We start from the raw sequence: 9,989 nt of genomic DNA on the forward strand, positions 1-9,989 counted from the left end.
CTACAATATTTTAATATAAAAATGATGATTTACAGCTCAAGTGTACCATGTTACTTTATTGCTGCCTCACAGGAATGGCTGCCTAAAGCATAAGGTTTCTGTTAAGACAATTTTAATGCAATGATATCATGATTCCATGTCTATTCCCAATTCCCAGGTTGTGTGCACAGGTAGGGTTCTTTATGACTCCTTTAATTCATTTTATCTCACTTGATGAGTGAAGACATGCTATGTCTCTTCTAAAATTCCTCTGCCCCATTCCTTCCTTCTCTGTTTTCTAAACCCATCTCTTTAATTGTGCCTTTGGTCACCTACCCTAAATCCTCCTCATCTCCCTCACAATTTTGGTTCCCACTCAAGCTTTGTGGAGCTTTTAAGGTATTCTCCTATGTAAAATATATGTAACTGTTTATCGTACTTTGCTATAAGAGCGTAAATTGTTGTTGTTGGATTTACTTTGTACAGTTTGTCAAAGTGAAACCATGTTTCATAAAATCATGTTTAAACAAAGCTTTAAGTTTCTGAACACTTATCAATTACACATGGAAACAATAGATACGTGCGATGTTTATCAAACAGTTTCTGTATTTAAAACAATTCTCTCAAAGTGGAGTATTGAGTTCTAAACAAGTTATTAAGGAGATGGTTTAAACACACTATTTTAGCTCCAATTCCTATGCCATTCCTTAATTATCACCAGGAAAGAAACAAAATTGCTTTTCGGAATACCACAGTTTTGACCCCTGTATATTGTTTTGTTCAATATCTTTCTTAGGATATAATGATGTAAGTGGTATTGGACAAATGCTGAGTTTCAACTTGTAAACTGCTGTTTCTTCCACAGGAACATACAGTAGAGAAAATCTGTGCAACTATTGTATTTATCATGAGTGGGCTGGGAATATGCAAGGAGATTATTCAACTTTTTCAGCAGGTAAAATGCTGAAACGGGCAGGGCGAAACATTGGGCAAGTTTCCTTACTCCGCACACCTCTATTCACCTAGCAGTATGTTGGAACCCGGTTGTTAGTCGATTGGTGGATCGCGTTTCCGGGGGTAATAATCCCTTCAAGTAAATAAATAAATAATAATAATAATTTGGTCACTCAATTGTCACGATTGTATGTGGAACGCTGCTGTCCCCACACATTATACAGGCAATTCACTTTACAGTATCCTCTGTGAAGCATGATAAGGCACCATATCAAATGCAAGGATTATTATACTCTGTAGTACCCATGGTTGCAAACTCAGATCATACTGCAACATAAACTTTACATAAAATAATCCTACAGATTATTAATTTATTCAGCAATTTATATCATCCTCCCATCATAGAGTCAAGCTATTTAGCCTCTGGGTAAAGACATTTCCTGGTATCTGTCCTGAAGTTCCCTTTGCAACCCTAAACTTATGTCCTCTTGTTCTGCTATCTTGGTACAGTATTGCTGTTGCATTACATTTTCAGTCCATTTTAAAAAAAAAAGGTTACACATCTCTATAAGAGCCCTATCTTGTATAAACATTGCTCAGAACAGGATTTGATAAATGCTCAGAAGCAGGTGGTGATGGGCAGGTCAGCAGACACCAGTCTGATCTGATTCAGATCAGATCCTCACTTGCTTGATATCTTTGAATGGCAGGATATAATAACTTTACAATTGTTCGTGTGATACTTCAAATGTTCCTGCAGAATTTCCCCTGATAACTGCTAATTTTTCATTGTTCTTTTGTGTTGTTATTAAGCGATGGCAGTACCTGGTTGATTCGTCCAATTTACTAGACTGGATTATTTACGTAATGTCCATTGTGTTTGTAACTCCCTGGGTGCTGGATATGTCAATTGCCTGGCAGTGGCAATGTGGCATTATTGCTGCATTGTCATCCTGGGTGAACTTCCTCTTGTTTCTACAAAGGTATTGTTAATTTGATTTTGATTGTTGTTATTTTATAGCCTAACGTGTACTCTATTTCTAGCAGGATAGAGAGGAAAATGTAATATAATTTTGTACAGATGCTTACATTGTGAGAGCTCTTTCCTGCTGCAGTTGAGAACTGCAAGCCATTGGCTGGTTGGTTAATGTATGGTACTGAGATGCACTCTATACCTATAGGTAAGTAGATCTGTGCACCATTTGAAATCTTATAATAATCCTTGTGTCACAAACTCTGGCCCCCAATTGCTCACCTCGGGCCCCTACACAGATATTAACGATACAGGATTGAGAATCTGCTTAAAAAATAGAAGTCACAGTTCCAGTGTAATTTGGTGTTGTAATTACAAAGACTGAATCGCTTTGTGGTTTTCCACTGACTTTCAATTAACAGATCCACAGATACTCACCGAGATCACAGATTTAACAGTGCATCTTTGATACGAATGCTTTAAAAAAGAGGTTGACCATTATAATTGGGAGATGTTATTTTGGCTACAGTTTGAAACGTCTCGAGTCTCTCCCAGACCTTTCAAAAAGCAGACTTCCTGAGCAGTCCTTTGAGATCACAGGAGGGCTGGCTTGATTCTGATGTTTATGTTGCCATACATGTTTGTTTTAAATATTGATTCTGTTCAATAAAGTACAATGCTTGTACAGTATTTTTGTAAATGCAATTTTTCTCAATGATCAAATCATATCATAAAAATCATTGAATCATAGAATATTACAGCGCAGAAGGAGGCCATTTGGCTATTCGGCCCATCATGCCTGTGCGGGCTCTTTGGAAGAGTTACCCATTCAGTCCCACTCCCCTGCTCTTTCCCCATATCCTTTCAAATTTTTCCTTTTCAAATACCTATCCAATTCCCTTTTGAAAGTTATTATTGAATCTGTTTCCACCACCCTTTCAGGCAGTGCATTCCAGACCATAACAACTCTTTGTGTCCCCTCTGGTTCTTTTGCCAATTATCTTAAATCTATATCCCCTGGTCACCAATCCACCTGCCAGTGGAAACAGTTTTTCCCTATCTACTCTATCATAACCCCTCATAATTTTGAACACCTCTATTAAATCTCCCCTTAACCTTCACTGCTTGAAGGAGAACAACCCCGCAATCCAAATGCTCAGCTCCCTGGAGAAGAGTTGAGACCTTAAGACAGCTAAGGAGTCCAGTAGCAAATTGGTTAGAGCACTCGCCTTGCAAGCGGGAGGACCTGGGATTGACTTCCGGTAGGGTGAAGCCTTGAGAAAGCTTCCTTACTCCACACACCTCTGCTTACCTAGCAGTAAATAAGAACCCAGTTGTTAGTTGATTGGATGATCTCTTTCTGGAGGTAATAATCCCTTCAAACAACAACAAGCAAAAAAATAATAATTTGGTCACTCAATCCGCAACTGTTTATGAGATATTGCTGTGCGCAATTGGTTACTGGGTTTTGTCCACAAAATTCACTTAAAAAAAAGTGAATTCACTTCACGATATATTCTGTGAAGCACTTTGCGACATCTCAACGGCATGTTGAGGCACTATATCAAATGCAAGGATTATATAAAATGCACAGATTATTAATATGTTTTGTGACTGTTGTGGATTTTAGGAAATGGCAGGTTAACAATTTAACAAAGAATGTATGTGTTGCTATGGTTTATGATTCACTGTGAACTGGGGTTTACTGAGGTTTTAATGGTATTGTTTTGTTTGTGTCCTTTAGATTTGAAATCTCTGGAATCTACGTGGTAATGTTTGCAGAGATCCTGAACACTATGTTTCATATTATCATTCTATTCTTCTTCCTTATCCTGGCATATGGACTGACCTTTTACATTCTTTTGTATGAGCAGGTAAATACCCCAAATCTGTTAGATCACTGAGCTGATCAATGGTTAACTCCAAATCAAATGTAGAAATAGTTGATAGTGGTATACAGAAGAAAAAATTATCATAGAAATTTAAGAAATTCTGTGAAGCGCTTTGAGACATCCCAACGACATGATAAAGCGCTATATCAAATGTAAGGATTATTACAAGGAAGAATTTAGTGCCTTCAGAAGAGCAGAAGGCGAGAGGATTGACCAGATCAAGATTTTGGTTTGGCAGATAGATGTCTGGCTTATGGCAGATAAAGATGATTGACAGGATATCTTAATTCAGTTTCTGTTTTCAGATCGCATATGAATCACTTCCGCTTTCTCTGATGAAGACATTAGCAATGATGTTAGGGGATATCAACTACCAGGAAACTTTTTTCATCCCATTTAAGGAAGGAAGGTTGCAATTCCCTCTTCTGACCTTTATAATTCTACTTATATTTATGTTGATCATACCAATCCTTCTTATGAATTTACTGGTAAGTCAGCTTCAGAGAATTCTCAATACTTTTTCCAAAGCTCTGTGTTCTATTGTTTTTCATTTATATTGTCTATCTCCTGATGGCTCGGAGACGGAATAATAATACTATAATCCTTGCATTGGATATAAACATCTATAACATCAAAATGTCTCATAGCGCTTTACAAGTGATTGCTGTTGAGAGTAGTGACTGTACATGTAGACAGATTTAGTAGTCAAGATGCACACAGCCATATTCCCCAAACAGCTGCAAATTGAATCTTCAATTTTTCTGGAAGATTAATGTCTGGGCACCCAGGAGAAATTCCCTTTGATTGATGAAATGGGGTCTTTAACGTCCACCTGAAGAGGTAGGCGGGACCTCGGTTTAACGTCTCATAACATAACCATGGCAGCATCCCCCAGGACCGCACTGGCGTATCAGCCTAGACTAGCCAATGAGTTCAGACTTCAGACATGGGGCTTGAACCCACATCCTTCTGCATCAGAAGCAAGAGTGATATCAAGTGGGTCAAGTTCATACCAAAATGCACCAGCCACTAGGGACCAAGTGGTCTCCTACTTTGATGCAAACTTTCTCTGATGTTACATGGCGTGCAACTGAATCATATAGGACCAGGAAGCTCTCAACCAGAGAGAAGAAGCAATACAAAATCCCCAGGGCTGGAGGGAGACAATCTTTACCAGGGTACTTATTTCCAGATCATTGTGTGGTAGCATTGTGTGTGGCAGGATTGTGTGCTGCTGTTGTGATCAGCTTTCTAATGTTTAATAGTTTAATGTTCAGACTTATATATGAAGATTAAGATTGACTTCTCGATTGAGCACCTGTGTAATCACGCCAACTCTTGTATTCAGAACAAAGAAAATTAGGTATAAAGTAGGCTGCAAAACACGACAGAACGTAATAATTACTACTAGTGGAGTCCTGTAGCTCAGTGGTTGGAGCACTTGCCTTGCAAGCAAGAGATCTGGGTTCAGTTCCAGGCAGGGCAAAACCTTGGGCAAGTTTCCTTATTTCACACGCCTAATAATAATTCCTCCAAAACAAAACAATAATAAATTGGTCATTTTCAATCCACGGCTGTTTGTGGACACTGCTGTGCACAATTGACTGCTGAGTTTCGCCCACAAATATACGGTCAATTCACTTTACAGTTTATTCTGTGAAGCGCTTTGAAACATTGAGAAGACGTGAAAAGCACTGTATCAAATGCAAGGATTATTATTATTACTGATGATAATCATCATATCACCAGTAATTCCAGTCAAATCACTCAAAGATTATCATTGAAATCTTCCTTATCAACTGTTTGGGGTCCCCATAATGCAGAATGCAGCTTTTGAGTTTAATTCGGATTGTTCTATGTTGGGGTCCGTCACGTGCCAATTGCTAACATAATGTGTATATAACAGGAAACCCTTTTGCACATGCAAGATAATAGATCGTTAGTGTTAAAGATTGTCTGGGAAGCATCATATTTTAAAATGGTGACTATTCAGGGTTGGCTGGCTGCACTTCATTTTGATTCCTGGCAGGCGAAACCTTGGGCAAGTTTCCTTACTCCACATGCCTGATAATAATCCCTCAAGAAAAAAATAATAAAATTGGTCACTTTAATCCACGACTATTTGTGGGACACTGCTGTGCGCAATTAGCTGCCGCGTTTCGCCCACAAATCTAGAGTCAATTCACTTTACAGTATATTCTGTGAAGCGCTTTGAGATGTCTAGAAGACATAAAAAGCGCTATATCAAATGCAAGGATTACTATTATTATTATTTCCTGTGAATATTCAGGCTTGGTGCACTGGATTTCCTGTGAATATGATGTAAGTCTGCATATGAACACCCGGGTTTATCTGTATCGGGGATAACAACACCAATACTGACAACAAGAGTACTGTTCCTTTGATATTGCTGATATGATTCATTCTTGTTCCATACTTTATTTTGCATTTAGATTGGTTTGGCTGTCGGAGACATTGCTTCAGTACAGAGAAATGCGAAATTAAAAAGAATGACAATGCAGGCAAGTACTTAAGGTACAATGAAGGCGTCCAATCAAACTGAAAAGAAATGCAACTTCATCATAAAAACATTGTTAACAAATCCATTCTGTTCTGCATAGATTTTTCTGCATACCAGCCTGGAGAAGAAACTTCCAAAATGGTTTCTGAAAATTGTTGACCAACAATCAATTAAGATATATCCAAACAAGCCGTCCTGCTTTTTGGTCGGGGTAATTATGAAAAGCTAAACATGTGTACCAATGCCAATGACATGAAGTTAATTTTCATCATTCTTTTAATAAAATGGCATTTATTGACATTTCCTACCCCAAAAAACCTTCAAAAGAATGAAGTAAACTTCATTCTACTATCTAAATGCTTATCAAAAGTAGTAATACAGTTTTAATTATGAATTACACAGTTGAAGGATGTCCAATTGTTCATGACAGAATTAACTTTGTGCGCCCCACCCCCCCACACACACACACTCTCTATTCCTAAGCCCAGCTTTCATATCTATCAAATTTGAACGTGTACAATGATTGTGTGTCTACGCTCCTGAATTTTAGGTGTCACCTGGCTCAGTTGATAGCGCTCCGGCCTGCTCCATGACTCCCGCCTGACCCACCCTACCATCGGTGGCCGGGCTTTCAGTCTCTCTGCCCCCACACTCTGGAACTCCATCCCACAGCCCCTTTGCCTCACTTCCTCCCTTGCTTCCTTCAAGGCCGGTCTCAAGACCCTTCTCTTCAATCACGCCTGGGTCGCCCTTCCACCCCTCTGCCTTCCCTCCCCCCTCCCCCACCCCTCCCCCATGCTCGGGCGCTGACACCTGACTGTTCAGTGCTTTGGGATGTCCTCCTGACATGAAAGGCGCTCTGTAAATGTAATTTTGTTGTTGTTGTTGCGTGTTAAAGATCCATGGCACTATTTGAAAAGTGAAGTAAGTTTTTCCTGGTGTCTGATGAACAGTAGTTATTTACTTCAAGGTTGTTTGTGAGACATTGATGTGTATAAATTGGCTGTCATGTTTCCCTACAAAAGTACACAGTCACTACATTTGACAGTAATTTTGAGCTATTCTAATTTACAGCCAATCCCTCTCTAATATCCCTCTCATAGAAGACTGTGCATTTAAGTTTCTTGTTGGAATCTTTAGCCGATAGTGCAGGGCTGGGAGAGCACTGCATAATAAGAAGTCTCATGGAAAGGCACTATAACAAATGCAAGGATTATTATTATTTGAATTAGGATTCAGTTACATACATGCATTTCCTGAATCAGATTAAATGTTATTGTGCTATGTTCACTTCCACTGAGTATTTCAATAATTTTTACTTCCTGAGTAGTATCTAGTTCTCTCACATAAACCAAGTGGAGGAGGGAGTCACCTGCCTAATACATTGGGTCAGGAAGCAGTCATGTGGACAGAGTCCTTTCCATTTTGGAAATGGCAGTTTATACTGAGTTGGTTAATGTCTCCCATCAGTACTATCTGTTTCTCACTCATCCCTCTCATACTGGCCTGAAGAGGCAATACAGTGGCAATACAGTCATATGAACTGCTGATCTGGGCTTTTTCTTGTTAAACAAGAATAATAACAGCATATATATATATATATTAGTGCCCTGCAGGTGGGGTAGAGTCTTGGAGCGCTGTAAGCACACCCCTACTAAAGAATTTTATGAGTGAGAAGGGGATTTGTAGTTGGCTTTCCGCATGCATTTTGGAACCACACCCCAATTTCTTTGTAAGTGAACCCGTGTTATAATGAAGCAAGAACGGGGTTATACTGTAATTACCAAAGCATCCCCCTCTCCCCACTCAATTTATTTTTAATGGATGACAATTTTGCATTTGCGTTTGTTCCAAAAGATTAGCTCTCAATTTAGAAAAGTACAGACCATTATTCCTATAAATATTCCCTCCACAAGAAAGATTCCCCAGTTAGCTAGAAATTACAGTCCCTCCTGCAGACATGATCCCAGTAATTGAAACTTAATTATCCTGTTTATTCTATCCATACTCGCAAAAAATACTACCCTTTAATATCTAATAATAATAAATCTCTAATAATCCTTGCATTTGATATATCGCCTTGTCACGTCTTCAAAATGTCTCATCATTATTTCCACTAACATATCCACGGATTGCAATTTGCCATTTGTTATTTTTAATTTTTCTTCATCTTGGATCTCAGTCTCTCTACACTGACTCCTCTTGAATCCCCGTATGAATGCAATCTTTTGTCACTATAGTGTAGACCTTCACAGATGTTGTAAGCAGCTCTTGTTCCTCCAGTGTGTCTTCAATTGTTTTTAGTTTTTATCTTATCCTAATTAACAATCTGAACTTCTCTAAATTCATGTTTCCTCTTTCGCCTTTTCTTCTAATAGTTTATTATTAGTTTTCCTTTAATTCTGAATGTAGATTCTGCTGTGACTCCTGCATACCTCTTAACGCTCAGTATATCAGACATGATGGCCTTCTTCCATGCTATAAGTTTCTAAATATAAAATTCTATAATCTAGGTCTCACCACACATCTGAGGTGGATCCGAACAAATTTGAACCTGAGTATTTAAAAGGATTATTGTTTCAAACGCACTTTGGATTTGACGGGTTTAACATGAAACCCAACTATTTGTGAATGACTAATCCAGGTATATTTGTTCCTGTCACACACCAATACAATGGTAAACATGGGTTATTGTTTGTTTGTTCATTCTAATAAATTGAATGCAACAGAATTCCCCTCACTTTAAGAAATCAAAACCATAATAACAATAGTCCTTGCATTTCATATAGAGCCTTTTACATCAGGAAGATGTCTCAAAATGCTTCACAGGATTTTACTGTGAAGTGTAGTGACTGTAATTTGTAGGTGACCATGACAGCCAATTTGGACACAGCAATGTCCCACAAACAGTCATAAAGTGAATGGTCAGTTTTATGTGGGAGAGATTGCACTGTACTCATTAAATTGAAGACTATGTTATTGGAATCTGATTGGAAGGTTACTCATGGGATAGAAATTTAGAGGCGCAGTAACTAATCAGTGCAATCAATAGGTTTTAAATGTCCGTCCTGTGTGATAGAAAGTATTGTTAGAGTTTGCTTCTTTTGCAGAATATGTTCGAGTACATGTTACCAAAACAGAGCTTTGATAAAGACTCGTGCGATGATGAGACCATTGCTCCAGCAAAGCTTGAACTACAGCTGGAGAAACAGAAAAATCTGTACGTATCATAGATACAAAAAGAGATGACAAATGGAAATATTCCTTTGCTATGTTGTATGTTGATATTTGCTTTTACTACATTTTACCTGCAGGCTGAAGGACATGTCAGAAGTAATGCAGAAACAACATGAACTCCTGCAGCTGATCATTCAAAAACTGGAAATTAATTCAGAAACAGAAGACCAGGAGGCAATTGAACACCTTCACTACAGCAAAGCAAAAGCTAGCATTTCACAAAAATGAGAAGGAAATAAGATTGTGTGATAGAAGCGGTTCAGTGTAACCAAAGGGTCATTCTATTGAGATACTGCAGTAAGTGGACGTGGTGATTGAAACGCATCACAACAACAACAAATTACATTTGTATAGTGCCTTTCATGTCAGAAGGACGTCCCAAGGTGCTTGAATAAAGAAGCTATTTAATACACAAAATAGCATTGATTGGCTT

The 9,989-nt window shown here is 38.4% G+C and overlaps 1 protein-coding gene across 1 annotated transcript in view; it reads left to right on the forward strand.

Annotated features, from left to right (window-relative positions):
* The window catches only part of trpa1a (transient receptor potential cation channel, subfamily A, member 1a), a 42,503-nt gene extending 32,719 nt beyond the window's left edge, over positions 1-9,784 (forward strand). Inside the window, exons 20-27 of the mRNA XM_007887335.2 lie at positions 845-934; positions 1,747-1,916; positions 3,651-3,780; positions 4,104-4,286; positions 6,252-6,320; positions 6,420-6,530; positions 9,430-9,539; positions 9,634-9,784. Coding sequence (XP_007885526.1) covers positions 845-934; positions 1,747-1,916; positions 3,651-3,780; positions 4,104-4,286; positions 6,252-6,320; positions 6,420-6,530; positions 9,430-9,539; positions 9,634-9,784 — 1,014 coding nt within the window. The remainder of the gene's footprint in view (positions 1-844; positions 935-1,746; positions 1,917-3,650; positions 3,781-4,103; positions 4,287-6,251; positions 6,321-6,419; positions 6,531-9,429; positions 9,540-9,633) is intronic.
* Positions 9,785-9,989: the final 205 nt, after the last annotated feature.

This window comes from Callorhinchus milii, unplaced genomic scaffold, assembly GCF_018977255.1.
Source record: "Callorhinchus milii isolate IMCB2004 unplaced genomic scaffold, IMCB_Cmil_1.0 Scaffold2, whole genome shotgun sequence".
Lineage (NCBI taxonomy): Eukaryota > Metazoa > Chordata > Chondrichthyes > Chimaeriformes > Callorhinchidae > Callorhinchus > Callorhinchus milii.